Source organism: Sapajus apella, unplaced genomic scaffold, assembly GCF_009761245.1.
Source record: "Sapajus apella isolate SASKATOON/1434 unplaced genomic scaffold, GSC_monkey_1.0 scaffold36, whole genome shotgun sequence".
Classification (NCBI taxonomy): Eukaryota; Metazoa; Chordata; class Mammalia; order Primates; family Cebidae; genus Sapajus; species Sapajus apella.
The window spans coordinates 32688335-32711326 of record NW_022436976.1 but is presented as its reverse complement, the minus strand read 5'-3'; the positions used below and the strand labels follow the sequence as shown (position 1 = coordinate 32711326).

General features: G+C 52.2%; 1 protein-coding gene and 1 pseudogene across 3 annotated transcripts in view; one reads left to right on the top strand and one right to left on the bottom strand.

Annotated features, from left to right (window-relative positions):
• The first annotated feature begins 1054 nt into the window (after positions 1-1054).
• The window catches only part of PODN (podocan), a 28893-nt gene continuing 6955 nt past the window's right edge, over positions 1055-22992 (top strand). The window contains exons 1-7 of one of the 3 annotated variants that reach the window (XR_004274693.1): positions 1055-7070; positions 14494-14860; positions 16243-16336; positions 19242-19306; positions 20494-20603; positions 21796-21952; positions 22257-22372. Coding sequence is in view for 2 of the 3 variants with exons in the window: in XM_032296972.1 (XP_032152863.1) it covers positions 6982-7070; positions 14494-14860; positions 16243-16336; positions 19242-19306; positions 20494-20603; positions 21796-21952; positions 22257-22372 (998 nt within the window). In the remaining variant the exon portion in view is untranslated. Of the gene's footprint in view, positions 7071-14493; positions 14861-16242; positions 16337-19241; positions 19307-20493; positions 20604-21795; positions 21953-22256; positions 22373-22992 lie in introns of those variants that run through there. The other 2 variants (XM_032296972.1, XM_032296973.1) reach the window with 2 other exon arrangements.
• Positions 17725-18685, bottom strand: LOC116564132 (annotated as a pseudogene).

Here is a 22992-nt window from a genome sequence, read left to right as displayed (position 1 = left end):
TTTTTTTTTTTTTTTTTTTTTTTTGGTATTCTTAGTAGAGACGGTATTTCTCCTTGTTGGTCAAGCTGATCTCCAACTCCTGACCTCAGGCGATCTGCCGCCTCAGCTTCCCAAAATGTTGGGATTACAGGCATAAGCCACTGAGCCCTGCCCTTATGTTTTTAAAAACAAAGTGGGCTGGGCCAGGTGGCTCACACCTGTAACCCAGCACTTTGGGAGGCCGAGGTGGGTGGATCACCTGAGGTTGGGAGTTTGAGACCAGTCATGCCAACATGGTGAAACCCCATCTCTATTAAAAATACAAAAAATTAGCTGGACGTGGTGACACATGCCTGTAATCCTAGCTACTCGGGAGGCTGAGGCAGGAGAATCTCTTTTTTTTTTCTCTTCTTGGTTCTATGAGAAATTAATTTTTATTTTATTCTTTTTTTTTTTTTGAGACGGAGTTTCGCTCTTGTTACCCAGGCTGGAGTGCAATGGCGCGATCTCGGCTCACCACAACCTCCGCCTCCTGGGTTCAAGCAATTCTCCTGCCTCAGCCTCCTGAGTAGCTGGGACTATAGGCTCTCACCAGCATGCCCAGCTAATTTTTGCATTTTTTTTTAGTAGAGACGGGGTTTCACCATGTTGACCAGGATGGTCTCAATCTCTTGACCTCGTGATCCACCCGCCTTGGCCTCCCAAAGTGCTGGGATTATAGGCGTGAGCCACCGTGCCTGGCCATCTCTTATACCTGAGAGGTGGAGGTTGCAGTGAGCCGAGAATGCACCATTGTATTCCAGCCTGGGCGGATGAGCTCCGTTTCAAACAACAAAACAAAACAAAAAAAACAGTGGAGTTGGGCATGGTGGTGCATACCTGTAATCCCAGCACTTTGGGAAGGTTAAGAGGGCAGATCACGTGAAGCCAGGAGTTCAAGACCAGCCTGGCCAACATGGTGAAACCCTGTCTTTACTAAAAATTCAAAAATTAGCCAGGTGTGGTGTCACACACCTATAATCCCAGCTACTTGGGAGGCTGAGGCATGAGAATCACTTGAGCCAGGAAATTGCTGCCACTGCACTCCAGCCTGGGTGACAGAGTGAGACCCTGTTTCAAAATAAATAAAAAGTTGCATAGTGGGTTATTTGTGCATTAAAAGCATAAGTCTTGTTGCTGTACTTTTTCAGATGAATTCACAATCTCACATTTCTACAATTTTTGTTGGATGTGTAGAGGAAAAATAAGGGAAAGCATGGCTAGCATGTCAAGTCCATGTAGAGGTGGGGGTATGACAAAAGAGTCACTTTGTCATAGAAAAAAATAAGCAAGAGAAATTTCAGATTGAATACCATTAAATTTCCAGACAATAAAAATTGGTCATGAGTGGACTAGAGGCTCCAACCACAGAGATATTTCTAGACCCAGCTGGCAAAAACAGGGCATTTCACTGTGGTAGATGTACCTTAATAGTGGCTGAAAGATACCTGAACAGGTGAAAGTGGTATTTCATTGCAGCCACTCTGAGGATTTCTCCTTTCACAATTGATCAAATCTTTTTTTTTTCTATAAGCTACAAAGAGGACTTGAGGTCTTTTTGCTTACTTGTTTATACCCTGACTGAGTAGATGCTGCCTACCATTATTTGAGGAATTTTTTTAACATGAAGAAATTTATTCATTGGAACATTTTGTGATAATCTTTTGAGTTCACATAATCAGCTGGCTTCAGAATGAGGATAATTTGCTTTTATTAACTGTTTACATCCTTATGTTTTCCTCAAGAACCATTAAAATTTAATGATCTCTATACTTAAGTGAATGGATATAGAATTATTTAGTTTGACTTTCAGAAGGTTTGCATTTTAGCCAAAGATTAAATTCTAGCTGCCCATGCCATGATTGCTTTTTGAACACAGAGAAGTTACTTGATGTTATTGACTAGAAAAAAAAAAAAATGATACAGCCAGATTGTACCTCTGGGCAAATTACCCTGTGGGATTCAGTTTGTTTAGAGACCACACTGATAGGAATGAGGAATGCTGGGTATGGTACTAACATCTAATGAGGGGCCTGAAAGATTTATGAGCTATTAGGAGCTATAGCCGCATCTGGCCAAATTTTAGAGTTTTTCTCAATAGAGAGTTACAAAATCTTCTGGAACAGTCCAGTATCATATCTATCTGGAGACTGCTGCAAACAAATAGCTCTTTAGTTCTTGGTAAGAGCAAAGAATATTGGGCCATATTTCTGGCCCTTAAGAAATGTGGAGTCTGATTCCATTTGGCTGGAAGTTTAATTTGGTATGGAATTTTAGCCAGACTTCTAGGGGAAATAATTTTTCAAAAATATAACCAAAACTTATTGCAAAAAGTGATGTGCATTTGGTCTATCTGTTCTATTAAAGGTCATTTAAACACTTTGTAAATATTCACAGTACTGTTTCCAGCAGCATGTAGTACTTGCTTGATCTTTTTGTTTCTGAATTTGTGGCCATGAACCTTTATGTAGAATTGGGGGAAACTGATTGTAGTCTGCTGTTTATTTAAATTGCAGGTAGTTGTCTAACCAACTACCAGTGATGTTTTTTCCTTTCTCTGGAAGTTATTGTATAATTCGCCTTTTGGAATATGGCACCTTCTGTTGTGTACAGAGCACTGTACCACTCTAGACACTTCATTAGAACAGAAATAGAAAATAATTTGATATGAAGACACGGTAGTATAGGAACAATTGACTTATGCAGGCTGAAAGAAGCCTTAAGCTTGGCAAAATGATACCCCAAATGCAGGGTGTGATATCAGTTCTTGAATATTTGAGAGATGGAAAGACCAAACAGGGAAAGGAATTATTTTGCTTAGTTATTAGAAGTAAGGGGAAGAAATATAGAAAGAGAAATTTCAGACTGAATACCATTGAATTTCCAGACAATAAAAATCGGTCATGAGTGGACTAGAAGCCCCAACCACAGAGATGTTTCTAGACTCAGCTGGCAAAAACAGGGCATTTCATTGTGGGAGATGTACCTTAACAGTGGCTGAAAGATCATCTGAACAGGAGAAAGTGGTATTTCATTGACAGCCACTCTTGAGGATTTCTCCTTTTGCAGTTGATCAAAGCCTTTTTTCCTTCTATATGCTAGAAAGAGGACTTGAGGTCTTTTTGCTTGTTTCTACCCTGACTGATTCATAACTTACTTTAGAAGAAACATGACGTACCTTTGGAAGAAACCATCTTCCAAAGAAATGAGTATTCAAAAGCTTCAAGTTTTTGTAGTATGAAAGCAGTCTGAGTTTGTTTTTTGTCTTTTTTTTATCCATTTTTATTTAGGTTAAGGTAATAGCTAGTTGGCTGGCCACAGTGTGGGAGACAACTCTTACCGGAGTTAGAACCTGAAGACTGAGTTTGAATTCCGACCCAAGCACTCATTAGCTGAGTCACCTGAGCAGGTTGCAAATGCTCCCTGAGCATCCCTTTTCCAAAATGAGTGGGCAATAATACCATCACGCTTGCTGTGAAGATCAAGTGAAACTGTGTGTGGGAAAGTGCTGTGCCAGTTTTAGTTATTAATGTTTGTACTCATTTTCTATTGTTGCTGAAACAAATGATCACAAAGTAGGGATCACAAATTTATCATCCCACAGTTCTGTAACCTAGAAGTCTGGTTGGGTTTGACTGGTTTCTTGGCTCTGGGTCTCACAAGGCTGAAGTCGAGATGTTTCCACCCTGGTTTCCTATCTGGAGGCTCCCACGTTTGTTCAGATCCTGGGAGAATTCAGTTTCATGCAGCTTGTAGGACTGAAGTCCCTGTTCCCTTCCTGGCAGCCTAGGGGTGTTTCATCTTCTGGGGGCTGCCTTATTCCCTAGCTTATGACCCCCTTCCTCTTTAAAGTTAGTCAAGTCCTTCTCATGTTTCAGATCTCTCTGACCTCTTCTGCTTCATTTCCCCTCCCTCCAGCTAGAGAAAGTTCTTGGTTTTGTGGGGCTCATGTGATTAGATTAGGCCCACCGAGATAATCCAGAATAAACTCCCTAATTTGAAGTCCATAACCTTAATTACATCTGCAAAGTGCCTTTCATCATGTAACATATTCAAAGGTCTTAGGGATTAAGGTATGGATATCTTTGGTTGAGGGGGGCGGCATTCTGCCTATCACAGTGGTATTTTAGGGTGAGAGGGGGAGCTTACAGAACATGAGATTCTTGCCCTGGAGGACTCACAATCCAGTGGAAGAAGGAGGAAAAACACAATACAGCAAGAAATTCTGTATTAACAAAGAGTCTGTACGAGATGTTGCAGGAGCCCAGGAGACTCCCTGTGTACTTGACTGGAGACTCCTGTGTACTTGACTTGGAGGTTTTTTTCATTATTCTCTTCTTGTTCCCTAATGAGTCTTGCCTTTCATCAAGATCTTTCAGATGGAATTCATATGCCCCAAACACCACCATGTGATTTGATTCCTTAAATGTCCAGAAAATCAAGCTGCTGCTGTAGCTCAGTATTTGGGACTGTACTGCTTCATAAGGTCTTCAGCCCACAGCTCAAGCTAGGAGGAATTATTTTCTTCTCTGACGATGAGGTATAACAAGAGCTTGTTGCTCCTCGGCTCCCGTTTTTCATCATCAACCCCCACCGAGAGCCTTATTGTTCTTTACTCCTAGCTCTGTCTACTGTGTGTATGTCTTTTCTCCCTCCTCTTCGGAATGTTCTTGTTTCTTATTGTTTTGAATTAGAAGGCACTTGTCCTGGGCAGTGCAGGGGTTTCTGTTTAATTCTTGCCATTTGTCATTTCTAGTTTAATAATGTTTCCTGGCTATTTGGTCAGGTCTGGGTGATAGTTTTGTAGTAATAGCTACCATTTACCGAGCACTTACCATGTGCCAGGTACTATGTAAAGTTCTGTACTTGCATTTTCCAATTTGGACACACTGTGAGGTGTAGGTACTATTTTTCTATTCATTTGAACCTAGCTAGGATTTGAACCAAGCTCCAACTTTAAAGCTTGTACTTGACACTATGTAGTTCAGTAATATCAAACAGGAGCTGAAATGGAGGAGCAGCATGAAGGAACTGAAGCAGCACAGGTAGATTCAGGAAACCTCAATTTCAAACTCTGCCTTTACAATCCTTCTGAAAGAGGATTTGCTTCTAGAGCACCAAGATTGCCTCCATTTTTCCACCAGAGACACTCAAAGTGATTCCTCCTGCAGCTGTGCCAACCACAAAGCACATATGGGCATTGGCTGAGCATTCCACAGAAGAGCCTGTTTCTCTGGGAGGTGGTGAGGACTGGGTGTATGGTGTGCCATGTGGCTGGCCCCTGAAACACCCTGGCCCTAGCAGTTATAGGTAGAGAGAGTATCTTCCCCACAAGGTTAGTATGAATATTTTAAGGATTTAGGATGGTGCCTGTCACTTATTAGGCACTCAATATGCTCTGGCTCTCATTGTCCTAGAAGGGTTTTAGTTCGTGGGTATTCAAGTTAGCAGAATCCTGTCCTTTTAGCTCTACTTGAATCTAGGCTCAATGTTCAGGAGAAGACATGAGATGCATCTCTGTGTTGGTCCAGGTCCAATGCTGTGAATCATACCAACTCTTGTTAAGTTTGAGCTCTGAAAAGGCTGGAATTTGAGGCCAAAGAAGGCAAAATATTTTCCCCCCCGATTCTTGCTAAGTTCTTGAGTTATTGGCATAATGGAAACAGAAAGTCCTAGGTTCAAATCCGGCTCTACATTTGCCTGTTCAAGTTACCTGCCTGTTTGCACCGTGGGAAGAACTTGGGCTGTGGAGGAGGGTAAACCTGGGTTCAAAATCCCAGCTTTGCAAATTAATGGCCATTTTACTCAGTCACGTTTCCTTTCTGAGGCTCTTTTCTATAAAGTGAGGCAGCAGCAGTTCTTCCGTTGCAGAGTTGTGAAGGCAGAGCATAACGCATGTGGTATAACCAGGCTGCCATGGGGGTGCAGCCAGTGAAAGGTCTGGAGCTGCTTTACAGGGGCCATTCATTCATTCAGGTTTAGGTTGAGCAAGGGGGCCCACCTGTGACTTGTATCCTTCTCCCTCTCCAGTGGAAGGGCAGCCAGGTGAGGCAACTGTGGGTACCCTGCCCACAGCCAGAGCAGGTAAGGGGAAGAGGACTGCTACACAGTGGAAGTGCCAAGTACCACCTAAGCCCAGCCCCATTCCTGTTCCACTGCTGAAGCCCCTGGCGCCAGACAGTGTTGCTTCAGCTGGTAGTAGTTAATGCTCCTTTACTTGGAAACATTTTCAGCTCCTGGGAGCAATATGGTGGCGTGAGGGCTCACTGATCACCCGCCCTGTTTCTCTGTGACTGGGATCTGCATGCCCCCGACTCCGGCCCAATTTACCATTCTTCAAGGCTCACCAGCCTGTGGGCCCAGGGCCAACAGGGATGGGAGTGGAGGGTGGGGTGGAGCGTGGGGAACTTTTCCGGGAAAAGGCCCAGCAGGGTCTTGGCTGGCGGCCCCGTTAGCCACGGCCCAGGACCCCAGGGTGGGGGAGTGAACAGAAAGGTACTCTTGCCTGGAGCGGTTGCAACATCCTCCGTAATGAGGAAGATACAGCTCAGAGGCACTGGGTGGAAGGACCCCTCTTCCTGGCCCTCCTTTCAAGTGTCGGGGCCTAAAGGGGGTCCAGTTCCAGTGCGGAAGGCTGGGAACTAGGAAGCGTCGCGGACCAGACAGCCCGCCTTCCTGGACTCCCGGGTGGGGGTTCGGGGGCGTGGTGCGGCTGCCGGGGCTGAGAGGGGTCGGTGCGGCGGCTCTGCCTCCCGGGAAGTGGGGCCCGGCCAAGTCCTGCGCTGGGAGGGGGCAGGCCCTCTCCTGCCCGCGCCTGGGGGGACACTACGCCTATGTCCGGAGGAGGCCGGCGTCCAGCAGATGCTCGCGGGGGGGTGGGAAGTGGGGGAGGGGGCGGGAGAGAGGCGGGGAAGAGAAAACCCACAACAAAACTTGCGTCGCGGAGCGCCCTGCTTGACTTGAATGGAAGGAGCCCGAGCCCGCCGAGCGCAGCTGAGACTGGGGGAGCGCGTTCGGCCTGCGGGGCGCGGCACGGCGCCGGGGCGCAGCAGGTACAGGGCGCGGGCGGCCGGGGTGGGCCGAGGGGCTGGGGGCTGAGACCGGGCAGCGCTCTCAGACTTCCCCGCCTCTCCGGATGGCTCCAGCAGCTGCCTGGGGCGGGGCCCCCGCATCTCACCAGCTCTGTAGGATCCTGCACTGAAGGCACAGCCGCAGATCTCCTCCTCTGGGGTGCGACCCCAGCGCAGTCACGACCCAGGCAGGGGCCTTCTCTTCTGAGCGGAGGCTGGTCCCGGTCCCCAGGCCCCTCCCGCTGCACACATCTGGAAAGAATCTGAGGGCGGATGGGGGCGGGGGCTGGAGTAGGAGGATGTCGCGGGCGACAGGGAATGTGGGGGGCAGGTGGAACTGTGCAGGGTCGGGGACCCCCGTCATGAGTGCTCTGACCCGGAGTATCTCCGCGTCTTTCCACGTCAACCAATCCGGCCCCTAGCAAGTCCAGCTTCCGACCTCTTTACAGATAGAGAAACTGAGGCCCGGAGAGGCGCAGAAGTTTGCCTCCGGGGCTCGGCTTCCCCGGCCACAGTGCCGCCCCAGCTTAGCGCCAACCACTAGCTGAGCCAAAGCTCTCAGCTGGCGGCCTGGAGTCCGTCTGTCTGTCTACGCGGCTGCTTCCCAGCCGGGACAACTGGACGGAGTAGGGGGTGAGGATCCGCGAACCACGAGGAGCGAGGTCAGCGCCTTCCTGCGAATGCAGCGGAAGCCCCAGGTTGCAGGTCTCCGAGTCACAGCCCGGCCAGGGGCTGGGGACGAGATCGTGGCGTTGAATACCTGACGCGCCGTCAGGTGGAAGAAGAGGTGGTGGCGGGGCGGCGAGGCTCCTGGCAGCCTCGGGGCTGGGGCTAGGAGAGGCAGCCGCAGCCTTCTGGAAAGGAGCGGGCGCGGCCGCAAGGGGCGAGCGCCCTGTCCCGGGTGCGCGCGTCACTGACTGATCCTGTCCGGGAGGCGCGGAGGATGCGCGCCCAGCGCTTCGAGTGAATTTACGAACCTGTAGGGCCCACACAACCTGAGCTGCGAAGTCTGCCCTTGGAATACCGGCTGGCTAGGGAAGGGGAAGCTGTGGTCTACCCTGCTCCAAGAGGCACCACCACTGGTGTGAACTGGGAGAGCCCCTGGGTGTTCCTGTCCCCTATCCCTCTCTTATATAGAAAGCTTCCACACTGGGAAGGCAGCGGCGAGGCAGGAGGGCTCATGGTGAGCAAGGAGGCAAGACGGTCTGCAGGCGCACAGCGCTCTGGGGTAGGTCACTCAGAAGAGCCCGTGGACAGCCCTGGGAAAGACGAGCGGGGACTGGTCTGGGAGTTCTGCTTCCTCATGTCCACTCTTAGGGCCCAGGACCCAGTCTCTGCTAGCCTAGAGGGCAAGTTAAGAAGTGCCAAAGTCATAGGACTGTGTTCATGTCATCTGTGGGAGCATACTTTATCCCTTCTGCCTGAGTCTAGGGAAGGGGATTACTAATGGTGGCACTTTTAGGCTTGGTGGAGTCATACATGAGAGTGCTGACTGTGACCTGCTTGGAACTCTCAATGAGTCCCTGTCATCAACACTAGCATGGCGGTGGATGCCCTTGGCCACCTAGGCTTCCCACCCTGTTGACCCTTCCTTAAACACACCTCCCTCTCCCCCAGCCCCACACCTGCCTTTTGGTCACACCCTACCTCTGCCTAGAGGGCTGTTTCTGAGAACCCCTGCTCAGTCTTCAAGACCAACCCAAGGCTCTGGGCAGGCTTTTACTCTTGGCCTTGACTTTAACACACTAATTTGCAAACTGGAGGAGTCAGAGCAGATCATATTGCAGATCTTTAGATCTTTTCCAACTCTGCCTTTCATAGTCATTCATTCAGCAAGCATTTCCTGAGCACCCACTCCATGCTTGGGGAGACAGGGCAGGTTCAGCTGAGCCTTGAAGGATAAAGCTGGGCAAAGTTGCTGTGGAAGCACCCAGAAACACCCTAACCCAGCCAAGGGGGCAGGAGAGTCTTCCCTGAGCAGGGGCATTTGAGTAGGAGCTTTCTAGGGATGGCAGCAATGCCAGCCCTTTGTGCTTGAGCAAAATCTGCAAAACAGGAAGACGAACACTTAGTCCCAGGATTTCTATGACAGTCAGTGAGATGCAGCTGTTTGGGGCCCAGCACAGAGCAGGTGGTCAGTTGGTTTGCACTGAGTTTGAGTGGAGAAGGAAGGCAGTGCTGGGGCTGAGGGTCCGCCTCTTGATTTGGGTCTCCCTTCCCCTTCCTTCTTCTAGTCCTACCTTCATCTCACTCTTTGGCCTTGAGGTTTGGTTCCCTGGTGGAGGTGGGGGGAGACAGCGGGTCCCCCTTACTTTCTCAGTAACAGTAGCAGTAACCCCGGGTATGTCACACTTACTTGTCACCCAGCGATGACAGCTGGGCCTGCTATTTCATTTAATTCTCACAAGTAGCTCCCAACTCCATTTCTTAGACTAGTAAACAGAGGCTTGGAGCAGCAAAGTGACTCATCCGGGCTTACACAGCAGTCAGAATTGGAACTCATGCCCTTCTGCCTCTAAAGTGCTCCACATGAGGAAGAGCACACTGCTCGCTGAGCTGCCCCACTGTCCAGGGGTTTGAGTTGTTCCTTACAGGGTGCACTTGAAACTCCTGGAGACCAGGGAGCTCCCCTGTTCTTCCCCACACACCTTCCACATGACTGGGTACACAGAAGGGGACTCACTGGGCCGGGAAAGGGGAAGTGGGCTTATCTTGCTCCATTCTTAGAATAACAGGGCTGGGTACAGTGGCTCACACCTGTAATCCCAGCACTTTGGGAGGCTGAGGCAGGAGGCCAAAAGTTCAAGAACAGCCTGGGCAACATAGTGAGACCCCATTTCTAAAAATAAAACATTAGCCAGGTGCCAGGTATGGTGGCACGTGCCTATAATACCAGCTACTTGGGAGGCTGAGGTGGGAGGACCACTTAAGCCCAGGAGCCCAAGGCTGCAGTGAGCCATGCTTGTGCTGTTGCACTCCAGCCTGGGTAACAGAGTGAGACCCTGACTTAAAAAAAAAAAAAAGAAACGAACAAGTGGGAAAACTGAGACTCAGATGGGTCAGTGGTATGGCCAAGGTGACACAACAAACCAGGTAGTAGGGCTGGACCTGCCCAGGACCTCTCAGTCCTGAGAGTGGCTGGCCAAGCTGGAGGGACCACTCTCGAAGCCCTGTCTGTTCTTCCTACCTCTCCCTTTACTCCAATTTCTCCTCTCCATCCCTGCAGTCCAGCACCTCTCTCTCTGCCAGGGTCCGGCCCCTTTGCCCTCACTTGTCCCAATTGCACAGCCTCACGTCCACCCACAAACTTGCCTGTGTCACGTTCCTGCCCTTCAGTGGTCCTCGTCTTCCAATGAGAAGGCCCACACTGCCTAACCTGGCCTTTACGTGGCCTGGGCTTGTGGCCACTGTGCCTGTTTGTATCACTCCCAGTCCCTATCCCCCACCAGATGGTCTTGTGGGTGTGGACTGTCTTGCCTCTGGGACTCCCTTGCTTGTGTGACCCTTTCCCTTTTGCCTGAAAGTTATCCCTTAGAATGGGATTATAATACTGGGCTTACATGTAATGCTGCAGACCAGCACTGTTTAATAGAAATATTATGTGAGCCACAAATGCAAGCCACATATGCAATGCAACATTTTCTAGAAGCCTTTTTTTTTTGAGACAGAGTCTCACTCTGTCACCCAGGCTAGAGTGCAGGGGTGCAATCACAGCTCACTGCATCCTCGGCCTCCTGGGTTCAGGTGATCCTCTCACCTCAGTCTCCTGAGTAGCTGAGACTACAGGTGCATGCCACCTCACCTGGCTAATTTTTTGTATGTTTCGTGGAGACGAGGTTTTGCCATCTTGCCCAGGCTGCTCTCAAACTCCTGGGCTCTAGTGATCTGCCTGTCTCAGCCTCCCAAAGTGCTGGGATTACAGGCATAAGCCACCTTATCTAGCCAGAAGCCATATTTTAACGAGTAAAATGAAACTGGTAAACTTTATTTAACCTATTCACAATATTATCATGCAATCACTATAACAATAAATGGGATTTGATGTCATCAATATTAACAAGGTATCTTACATTCTTTTTTGCACTACATCTTTGAAATCCATGTACACTACATTTTACACTTACATCTCTATGTGAACCAGCCACATTTCAAGTGCCCAATAGCCACATGTGGCAAGTGGCTAATGGAGTGGACAGTGCAGCTGTGGGCCTCTGGAGGGCAGAAGCCACGCCGAGTCTTCTGTGTGGATCTCCAGCTCCCTGTCATGCTTGGCCTTGGGGAGAGCAGTGTAGCATTGCTGATATGACCTCAGCTGAGAGCTCAGATTTGCCACTTAACAGCTGTTCCCTGGCTGAGCCCACTGGGCCTCAGCTCCCTGAGTTGTAAAGTGGTGATGATAACATTTTCAGTATGGTGCAGAATGTTAACACAAATTAAATATTTTTATGGATGCAGTTTACAGATTTTTACAGATACAAAACGGAAGGCAAGGAGGCAGAATAGCCTGCCTGGTGAGTACACAGGATATGTGGGGCCAGAGCTCCTTCCCCCGGATTCTTCTCCTTGGCCTCCTGCCCTGATTGAATTTGGGGACTGGGCCTGGGCCTTCCCTCTCAGAACCCCCGACTACAGTGGGGTCAGATGGGCAAGGGGCTGACGGCTGCTGAGCTGGCTGTGGAGTTTATGATGCACTGTGGGAATGATGGTCTGTAGACTGATGTTGGGTCAGGGGCTAGGGGCAGCAGGGCTGTGGTGGAGCGAGCATGGGGTAGGCTGCTGTGGGCGCCACTCACTGTTGTCGACTGATCCCTGGAGCCTGGAAACTGCGTGTGTGCTGGGCTCCCTGGTTCCCTGGCGAGCCAGTGGCTGAGACCTGAGTCTTTATATGCCACGGGGATCTGTAGGGCCAAGCAAGCCTGGCTGCCACCCCTCCTGTCTTCTCTAGGGCCTCGAACTCCTTGGGACCCTTTTTACGCTGCCCACCCCCAGTCTGGGTGGGCAGTGGTTATTGGTACCGGGGTCTGCTGCCCCCTCCAGATGGAGGACAGGGATCTTTTCCACCTCACCTGTGTCTCCAGTACCCAGTTCAGGCCCAGACACAAATGGGCCCTTAATTCAGAGAACTAGCTGAGCCACCAAGTGAAGCAAAGTGGTATTTGAAATGCCACAGATGCCATGGGGCAGCAGGAACTCAGAGGCGGGTAGAATATCTGTAACATCTTCTGGGAAGAGGTGAGCCTGGGATGGCGTCGGAAAGCCCAAGCGAAGGGCCAGGCCAAGTGACTCATGCCTGTAATCTCAGCATTTTGGGAGGCAAAAGTGGGAGGATCACTTGAGGTCAGGAGTTTGAGACCACCCTGGGCAACATAGGGAGACCCCATCTTTACACAAAGTTTAAAAATTTGGCCGGCATGGTGGTGCACCCCTGTAGTCCCAGTTGCTTGAGAGGCTGAGGCTGGAGGATCACTTCAGCCCAGGAGCTCAAGGTTACAGTGAGCCATGATTGCACCACTGCACTCTGGCCTGGGTGACAGAGACCTTGTCAAAAAAACACAAAAAACAAAAAACCCAGCAAGAGCTAGACAAGGGAAGGGGAAGGAGCAGGAGCAGGAGATTCTGGAGTGGGCAGTGGTATGGCAGGGGTGCAGATTATGCCCACCGAACAGACAATTAGTGGCAGGAAAAGCTAACGTTTATTGAGCACTTACTATGTGCAGTACATGCATTTCACTGACCCGTCACAGTCTTCCCTTAAGGATAGTGCTGTTATCCCCAAGGGTGGGTGAGAAAGCCAAGGCCTAGACAATTATAGTCACATAAGAGCCAGAGCTGAGACCGAGCCAAGATTGCAGCTTTGGCCGCTAGCTGCAGACATCAACGTCATTGCCAAGCTCCCCAGGTTACAAAACCCTCCTCGGCCCAGGGTCTTGCCAGGCCCTTCTAGCTGCTTTATGGTCATGGTGTCTGATCTGGCGGTGGGGAGGGAGGCTCAGCCTGAGCTGGGGCTTGTGGCCACTGAGCTCAGGAGTGAATGCCCCCATGCTGGAGGTGTCCACAGCAGGTCCTTGCTGCTGTCCTTGCTGCTCACTTAGTGGGGCATGTTACTGTGCATAATTACGCATCAGGTGATGAGGTGACAGCAGCTCCTCATCACCTAATAGGCGCCAGGTGCTTTGCGTCTGTTATCTTACTCCACAGAAGCTGTGCATTTAGATGTATTAGCTGCATTGTACAGACAAGGAAACTGAGGCTCAACAAGGTCAGAGGTGGGACTCAAACTGGGATCTGTGGGACCTGAGTCAGTGAACCTGAGCTCCCAGCACATCTTATCACAGCCCAGAGATGTCTGAGTCCCTGTAAAGAGAACCCAGGAACCCACCCAGTGCCGAGCCTATGCCATGGGACTGCTGGGATACTGGCATCTTCCAGCATCTTCCTCTGTGGGCCTGAGATCATCCTCTGTACTCCTTCCTTGCTGCACCTGGGGGCCATGCTGGGGAGTGGTTTTTGGCAGGTTGGCAGTGGTCGCTGAGCACATCAGGCCCTGGTGAGGGCAGCTAAGGGGATAAACATCAGGAATGGGACTTGGGAGGCCGCAAGGGCAGCAGCAGCTGTAATCACTGATACTTTCTCTGTGCTGCGCTCTGGGCTTGACCTATACTCAGACAGAGAGATGCTCACAGCTCTGTGTGGGAAAAAGACGCCTTTGCTATTCAAAACCCAACCCAACTAATGCCAAGCTCTGGGTGAACATGGTCATGGAGAGCCCTGGGGCATCTCAGAGTCCCGCTGCTTCCCCTCTTCCCATGTTCACAGCCCTGGAGTTGGTTCCTAGAAAAGAAAATGCTGATTGCACAAGAGAGAGGAAGGGCATCCCAGGCAGAAGGAACAGCACTTGCAAAGGCCTGGAGGGAGGAGCTATTCGATAGTCCTGTAGAACTGGGGCAGTTGAGGGGACCATTGGAAAAGAGTCAGGACCAAGTCAGGAAGACCTGCTAATGGTGAACGTGAGAGCCGGGATGCACACTGCCAGCGCTGGCTCACCATGGCCTGTGGCTCCTGGAGGAGGCTCAGGGTCTTCCCGTGCCGCCAGTGCCAGGGTAGCAAGGGCTCGGCACAGTCCAGGTCATGCCTCGGCTTCCCCTTCTAGGAAACAGGGGTACAGACTCCTTGGGGCCAAGCCTGCTGAAGGCTGCAGAAGGTTTTGCAGACCTGCCCGAGGACAGGGCTTCACCTCGTTGCCCGCCTCTGGAGGCAGCCTGGTGGGGTTGGGCAGGTGCAGAGGGCCGTTCAGTCAGTCATCTACTGGGCACGGAGGACAGTCCAAAGTGGGCCCTGCTTTGTAGCCAGGGGGGCCCCCATCATGACTTTCGAGGGCCCCAGCTGTGTCCCCTGTACCTCACAGGTTCCGTCAGCCCTGGCGCCCAGGTGCATCTGACTTGGCACCCCCTGCAGGCACTATGGCCCAGAGCTGGGCGCTGCTACTCCTGCTGCTGCTGCCGCCACAGCTGCACCTGGGACCTGTGCTTGCCGCAAGGGGCCCGGGATTTGGCCGAAGCGGCAGCCACAGCCTGAGTCCCGAAGAGAACGAATTTGTGGAGGAGGAGCCGGTGCTGGTCCTGAGCCCTGAGGAGCCCGTGCCTGGCCCAGCTGCGGTCAGTTGCCCTCGAGACTGTGCCTGTTCCCAGGAGGGCGTCGTGGACTGTGGCGGCATCGACCTGCGTGAGTTCCCCGGGGACCTGCCTGAACACACCAACCACCTGTCCCTGCAGGTGAGGTCGGCGCTGCACCCGTGGTCACGGGGGCTGCCCCACACACCCTTGGCTCCCATCCCAGAACCCCGACACTCCCAGCAACCTGTTCACCCAGAACCTCCAATATGCGTGGCTCTCCACTCCCAGCCACGGGGTGCTGGGGCAGGTCAGATTCAGGGGCACTGGCCACAGCAGGTAACGCCCCTCCTGGTGTCCTAGTCACAGAGCACTGTGATTATACAATAAAACCCGCTTTGCTTACTTAGAGGAGTCCGGGCTGGGCCCAGTAAGTGGAGCCAGGCTCTGTCTGAAAGTGGACACAGACCTGCCCCGCAGCCGACCCTCTGAAAGCGCAGCCACCACTACAGGGCCAGGAACACCAGAGCAAAGTAGACTTGACGCACCCTGAGAATACTCCGGGGTCTCGGAGGAGGGAACGCTGTCTCCAGCCAAGGGGGAGGCTAGAATTTGGAACCTTGAGAAGTCGGACAGTGTCCAGACCAGGAGCACCCTGGAGTGCAGGTGCAGAGTGCCCCATCCTCACCTTGTGCGGCCCAGCAGCCCTGGGGAGACGGAGGGGCTGCGGCACTCGTTTCCAGAGGCGACCAGGCCCGGTGCGGGAGAGTGACTTACTGACGGCCATCCTCACTGGAGGGTCTGAGCTGGGGACCGTGGGAGCCCAAGGCCAGGGTAGGCACGGAGGGAAAGGGCCACTCTGAGGGCAGCTCTTACTGTTGGCTCCTTTGCCCTTTCATCCACACATCAACTCCCTCAGGCACCTGCACTGGGCCTCTGGTCCTGTGTGGGTGCTGGCCATGTGGGCAGGGCTTGGTGTTCCCTGCCTTTCAGGTGCTTACAGTTGGTTGGCGAGGCAGAGACCTAAACAGATAGATGCCAGATGGCAATGGAAGGGCTGTGTGTGGGGCCCAGAGCAGCCTCCTAATCTAGCCCCAACCCAATCCAGGAAGGCTTCTGGAGGAGGTGGTCCCTGCCTCAGCTTTTCATGTGTTCCAAGGGGAGAGGGGACTGTAGGGCCAAGGAAGAGAAGGAAAAGTGGTTTCTGGCTTGGGGAGCAGCTGTGGCTGCCTGTCACGAGGTGGGAATGCTCCAGGAGCAGGTCTGGAGGAGAGAGCACGTTGAGTCTGAACTGCCTGTTGATGTCCACGTGTGGCTCCCCGAAGGCAGGACCCACACACCTGTTGTGGTCACTGTGGTGCCCCAGAGCCCATATCCAGGCCTGGCCCAGAGCTGGCACCAGGGTCTACAGCCATGGGGAGGATCCCAAGGGAGGTGCACAGCAGGTGGACTGGATTCTAGGATTGGAGCTGCCGGCAAGGGCCTGAGTCCAGGGCACACCCCCCTAGGCTGATGCTGCTTCTTCGCTACCCCCTACCCCCTAGAACAACCAGCTGGAAAAGATCTACACTGAGGAGCTCTCCCGGCTGCACCGGCTGGAGACGCTGAACCTGCAAAACAACCGCCTGACTTCCCGAGGTGAGGGGCTGCGCAGAGCCAAGGGGCAGGTGTGCTAAGTGGGGGCTTCCCGAGGTGAGGGGCTGCCTAGAGCTCAGGGTCAGGGGCACCAAGTGTGGCCTTGGGGGCCTGAGCGATGCTGGGTGCCCATGGGGCGAGCTTGGCGCTGTGAATCTTGGGGTGTGGATGGAAGAGGGCAGGGCAGGGCCGGGCTGGCAGCGGGGCTCATGAGAACCAGCTCCACACAGGTAAGGGGCTCCCCATTGTTGCCTGAATACCACATGGGTATTTCTTTCTTTCTTTTTGTTTTTTGACATGGCCACTTACTTTAATAACAATACATATACCTTGTTGTCACCATGGCATGTAGATTCAGGTTAGACAAGAGAATTTCATGAGTGTAATAACATTCTGTAGTATATAAAAGTTTGTGTATACCATCTGGCCAAGACAGCGGGCTTATAGTCATTAATCAATTCCATTATAGGTAATTTGTTTAGTTTAATGTTTATAATTCTTATGGAAAAAATAAGCAACACACACATTTTTAAAGTGTTAATTTACCTTTGCGTGAGTGATTAAAATACACAATTCTATTTCAAGATGATATTTTAAAATGACTCTAATATAACAGCAGCAAAAATATAATTCTGCAATTACAAAAGAACTAAACTAGAATCCATAAGTTATTCTCATGTTTGCGATTGTGATTCTTTAATAAATACTATTACTATGCTTTATTGTAAGCTTTCTAAATTTGGTTTAAACACACCCATAGATACTGTCAGTTGTGGGAGGCTTTACAAGTTATATTCCCTGCACTTTTGGACAGAGTTCTAAAAGAGCCAGCAAGTCTACAAGACAGGCAGAAAAAAGTTGAATTAACTGGGGCAAATAGGACCTTATATAACATCCAAAAACGTGAGATTCTGCAGCAAACTGGGAGTACTTCAGGACTGGCCTGCTGTCCTCTTTAGAATTAACTTTATCTTAACAGTTTAAGAAGGTGGACATTTCAGCACCATCAAGTGCATTCAGGTGACATGTTTCAAGATGTCTAACTAGGCCGGGTGTGGTGGCTTATGGCTGTAATCCCAACACTTTGGGAGGCCAAAGCAGGTGGATCACCTGAGGTCAAGAGTTCGAGACCAGCTTGGCCAACATGGTGAAACCCTGTTTCTACTAAAAATACAAAAAATTATCTGGATGTGGTGGTGGGCGCCTGTGATCCCAGCTAGTTGGGAAGCTGAGGCAGGAGAATTGCTTGAACCTGGAGGCGGAGGTTGTGGTGAGCCGAAATGCTCCATTGCCCTCTAGCCTGGATGACAAAGCAAGGCTCCATCTCAAAAAAAAAAAAAAGTTATCTAACTAAAGCAAGCTCCTCCAACAAGATCAAAACAGCATCTCTCCTAAGGCTTAGGTTTTGCCCAGAATTCCCGATATAGGGAATAGCCCATCCCAACAGTCATTGTTCCTACAGCGAAGCCTTGGGCTGCCACATGCATGCAGATCAGATGAAGGGACATTTTTGTATTTCCCCTGCTCTTCAATTTGTGTAATCATATGCAACAAGGTTGCAAAGCCTGCCATTCCAATGGGGACAAATGGTGCTTCTTCAGCCTTCTAAATAAGTTTGGATCGCTGATCTTCACCATGTGAAAGAAGGGAACCTCTGTGTGTGTTGACATAGTGATTGCTTGAAGAATCTCCCTAGAGAGAGAAAACCTGTCACTTGCCAGCCGGCTTCTGGTCCCAGCTGTGCGCCCCAGGCAGGTGTTTCTAAGACCTGGGAGATGCGCAGGGAGAGGCTTCGGAGAAACTGAGCTTCCAGCACCTGGTCGTAGGGTCGTCTGTTCCAAGGGCCTTTAGAACCCAAGAGCTGTAGACTCACATTTTAAAAAAGATGTTTTGTTTTTTTTTCCTGATGACGAAAATAACATCTGATTAAGAGAGAAACTTTGGAAAATAAAATGGAAAGAGAAAATCTCTCATGATTCTGCCACTTGGAATTAACTACTATTGACATTTGGGTATATTTGTTTCCATTTTTAAAAAAGCAGCTTTCCTGAGGTATCACTGATATACCGTGAGATTTACCCAATTTAAAGGTAAAATTGGATGAGTTTTAGTAAGTGGTGCCACCATCACCACAATCCAGTGGTCTTTTTTTCTTTGTGTCTTAAACCCGTGGCTGGACACATGCTGCAGAAATCACAGCCTGCTTTGTTTTCCTTAGCAGTCAGCTCAGCCGCCTCTCTCGTGTTGCTAAAGCCTCTCATTGACCATCATCTCACACAGCCGCTCCATGGAGAGACGTGCCAGTTTATGTAACTGTTCCCTCTTGTTAGAGACTTGGGTGAGGTCCTGCATCTGGGGGTCTTGGAGCCCGGAAACGCGGGTCAGAGGCCAGCCTCAGGGCTGGAGAAGGGCCAGCCTGGCCAGGCTCCCAGTAGCCGCTGAGTCCTGACACATCTGCCAGATGGGGCAGGGGTGAGCCAGGTGGTGAGGAGGCCCAGAGCCTCGGCCCACCCTGCATGGGGCCATTCCTGGCGGGGCCCACCTGCCTGTGAAAGGGGCTCTGACCTTCTGGGGCTCTCCCCGAGGGGAGTGCTTCTTCCTGACAGAAAAGGGTCAGCCTGGGTGCTCTGCCGCTGGCCTGACCTCTCCAGGGGTCATCCCCACTCAGAGCAGGGAGTCGGTCCCTCAGTAGACAATAACTGCCTCCTCCTCGGGACGCGGGCTCGTGTGAGCAAGCAGAAAGAACAGGGCTGGGCAGGCCCCGCACCCCGACTGCTTGGGAGGGGAACTGAGCTGCCTCTGCCTCCCCAGTCCTGGCAGGTGGGTGGGAGAGGAGGGTGGGTGCTTGCTGTGCTTCCCTGTAGCGTCTCCTTCATCCAGGGCTCTGACCGATGCCTGTCCTTTGAAGGGCTCCCAGAGAAGGCGTTTGAGCATCTGACCAACCTCAACTACCTATACTTGGCCAATAACAAGGTGAGGGGCTCGAGGAAGGGTGGGGGGTGTGCTGCCCTGTCCTCCAGGCATTGTCTGCCCTGAGTTCCCTCAATTTTCACCAGGCCTTTCTGGGCTGGCCGCTGGGTCCCTGCTGCTGCTCAGACATGGCCCTAGGTCTGGGGTGGGGGGGACACGGACCCATGCCTGTAACTCAGGGCATCAGAATGTGTCAGGTAATGAAGACAGAAGCCAAAGCCCACAGGACTATAGAGAGGGAAGAGCTTATCCCCACTGGGGAAGGCATAACTGGAGGGCTTCCTGGAGGAGAGCGCATTTGAGCAGGGCCATGGAGGGTAATAGGATTCTAGGCAGGGGCCCCAGGGTGGGCAGTAGAAGGGATGTCATGAGTGAAGGCACAAACATACTCAAGCTCAAAATATTTGGTGTGCTGCAGAGCTCTGTCCCAGCCTCTCCTCTCTCCGAACTCTCTGGAGGTGACCTGTGCCCTCCCAGACTCTATCTCCCATCTGCTTCATGGCCATGGCCAGTGACTGTCTCCAACCCTCTCTACTCCTTGGGCTTGAGACTCAAAGGTCTGCTGCCTCCTTGACATTTCCCCTAGACATCCACTGGAAGGAAGCTACAGCTCCTGCCCACAGCCCCCAAACCCGGACCCAATCCTCCTCTGTCTTCCCAGCTCTATAAGGGGCATCTCCAGCCACCTATGGCCCCACTGGTCCAAGCCACAAATGGTGCCTCCGGGCCCTGAGCTTCCTCACCGCGTCCAGTCCCACTGAGGCCCTCAGCCCCTACCACACCGGCCCCCATCCCTCACCCAGACGCCTGCCTCCTCATTTGTCCCCGCATTCTTGGATCAGCCAGGGCAACTTTAAAGTCACACTCATCGCTCCTCGGCCTTTTGGCTAAGATCAGGCGTAAAAGTTACACCCACTTCTACGCCTTATCTGCTCGAGATGAGCCCAGGAGGACGGGTAGGGCAGGGGACAAGTCCCGAGGGCCTTGAATGCCAAGCTGAGTGCTGAGGACAGCCAGAGAGGTTTTGGTTTTGTTTTTGCAGGGGGGTGGGACAGGTTTCAATTTGAGAAAGATGGCCTGGTTACGGGGAGGAGACGTAGTGAGGGGGCCCACAAGGGCAGCAGCCAACGTGACCCAGAGCTGGCCTCTGCCCCTCCATTGCTCTTTCGGCCCAACTCTTCCCTTCCCAGCTGACCTTGGCACCCCGCTTCCTGCCAAACGCCCTGATCAGTGTGGACTTTGCTGCCAACTATCTCACCAAGATCTATGGGCTCACCTTTGGCCAGAAGCCAAACTTGAGGTCAGAGGTGGGGGGTGGTCTGGGCTCGGGCTGGGGCAAGGGGCGGGGCTGTGGTGGCGGCTGCCATCCTGTGTGAGGCAGAGGCAGGCCCAGAGGAGGCCCGGTGCTCAGGGCTGTGGCGGAGGGACACCGAGGGGCCCTAATGGAGGAGGATGACTCCGGCCGGGAGGCGAGGACAGCGTGTTGTCTACAGGAAGTGTGGGGAACCAGTGAGGGTGTCCCCGCTTTCCCAGCCCTGGGGGAGGGGAGCATCTTTCAATAGCAGAACTGCCCTTTGCTGAGCTGTGTTGGGAGGAGCCAGCACCCCCAGCATAGGTGTGAGAGAGCAGGGCGGCGTGGGTGGAGCGGGGGCTGCAGGGGAGCCACCTCCAGGACAGACTGGGGGCTGGACAACCCCAGCGCCCTTCTGACCCTGTGTCTGCCATCTCACTGACTCTCTCCATCTGCCTGAGGAGCCAGGGCCACTGTGCATGGCCCCATCCCACAGACGGAGGCACCAGAGGGGCCTCACAGCAAGGCTGAGCTGTCACAGACGACCCTGTTCCTTGTCTTCCCTCCTTCTAGTATGTTAGCTCCCTGAGGGCAGGGCCGCGTCCACTGTTGTGCCTTCAGTCTAGAACAGCCCCGGCACCTCGTATATGTGTTTATTTATACACCTCGTATATGTACATATCTCTATTTAATACATTACATAACATATTCACTACATATTTGCCGAATGGATGAGGGTCACCTCCTCTCAGACACGCCCTGTGCTGGCGCCAGAGCCAGAGGCGGGCAGAGAGGGGCCCTGTTTTTAGGAAGTCCTAGGAACTCACAGCCAGGCTGTGTGGGGTTGACAGGCAGGGATGGAGGAACTGCGAGGCAGGCAAGGGCTCCAGGGCTGAACCGGTCAGGGGTCAACTGAGACTTTGAAAGGTGTGGAGGAGCCTCGGCCAGGGGCCAGGAAATCCTGTTTCTCCCACTAACTTCCATGAGCACCTGTGGTTGGGCACAGCCCCTCTGGTCCTTAGTTCTGTCAGCTGTGTAGGCAACATCTGAGGTGCTTCTAACTCTGTACCCTTGGGTTTGGGTCGAAGGAGAGCACCCTGGGCCCCAGGCTCAGCCTGGGAAAGGGTTTGGAGGCTCACCAGGTGAACTGGCGCAGGGCCGGGGGGCCAGGTGGGGTAAGGCCCTGCGCCTCGGCCCCCAGGTCTGTGTACCTGCACAACAACAAGCTGGCGGACGCCGGGCTGCCGGACAACATGTTCAACGGCTCCAGCAATGTCGAGGTCCTCATCCTGTCCAGCAACTTCCTGCGCCACGTGCCCAAGCACCTGCCGCCCGCCCTGTACAAGCTGCACCTCAAGGTGGGCAGGGGAGGGGGTGAGGAGGGGCACTGCAGACCCCAATGCCAGGGCACTGGAGCAGGGGCCTGCAGGGAAAGAGCCCAGGCCCACATGGGCACAGGTGCTGCCCTGCAGAGAAGTGGGCAGAAACCTGGGCACCTGGCCAGCGGGTTGTGTGTGGTGTTGGCGGCACCACCCCTGGGATGCTTCAGGTCTGAGCCCGTTCCTGGTGGCTTCCCACTCTCCTCTCCACACCTCATCCGGAGGCCCTGACCCTGCCTGCGGCCCTCCCTCACACTCTCCTGCCTTCCCCTCCATGCCCCAGAACAACAAGCTGGAGAAGATCCCCCCGGGGGCCTTCAGTGAGCTGAGCAGCCTGCGCGAGCTGTACCTGCAGAACAACTACCTGACCGACGAGGGCCTGGACAACGAGACCTTCTGGTGAGTCCTTGGTGTGACTGCAGGGCCCGGGAAGCTCCTTCAGGGCCGACCACCCAGCCCAGCCCCTCACACGAATCCCTGCCCACCTTTCCTGGAGAAGGAACTTTTTTTTTTTTTTTTTAATTAATTCCACATTTTTCTTTTTTTTTTCCCATTTATTTATTTTATTGCATTTTAGGTTTTGGGGTACATGTGAAGAACATGCAAAATTGTTGCATAGGTACACACATGGCAGTGTGATTTGCTGCCTTCCTCCCCATCACCTACATCTGGCATTTTGGAGAAGGAACTTTAAGCCTTGTGCCTCTGTTGACATTTCTGTCCCTGGGAACAAGTACTGTGTATACATAAGTCCTGCCAAGATTCCTTAACTATAAGAAGCACTGGCCGAGGCTAGCTTCTTGGTATGAAATAGAGACTCAGACATTCTTGTTGAAGGCAAATGCGTTTTCATTTTTATAAGGGACCAGGGTGGCCACAAAAGGCTATCAAAAGGTTAAACAGCCTGTGTGTTAGAAAATGCCAGATCGTTCCTACACCAGAATAGCATTGGGTCAACCCAAGGAGCAATGACTGAGGCCCCTAGTCAGTGAGTGGCAGAGCTGGGAGGAACTAGTGGC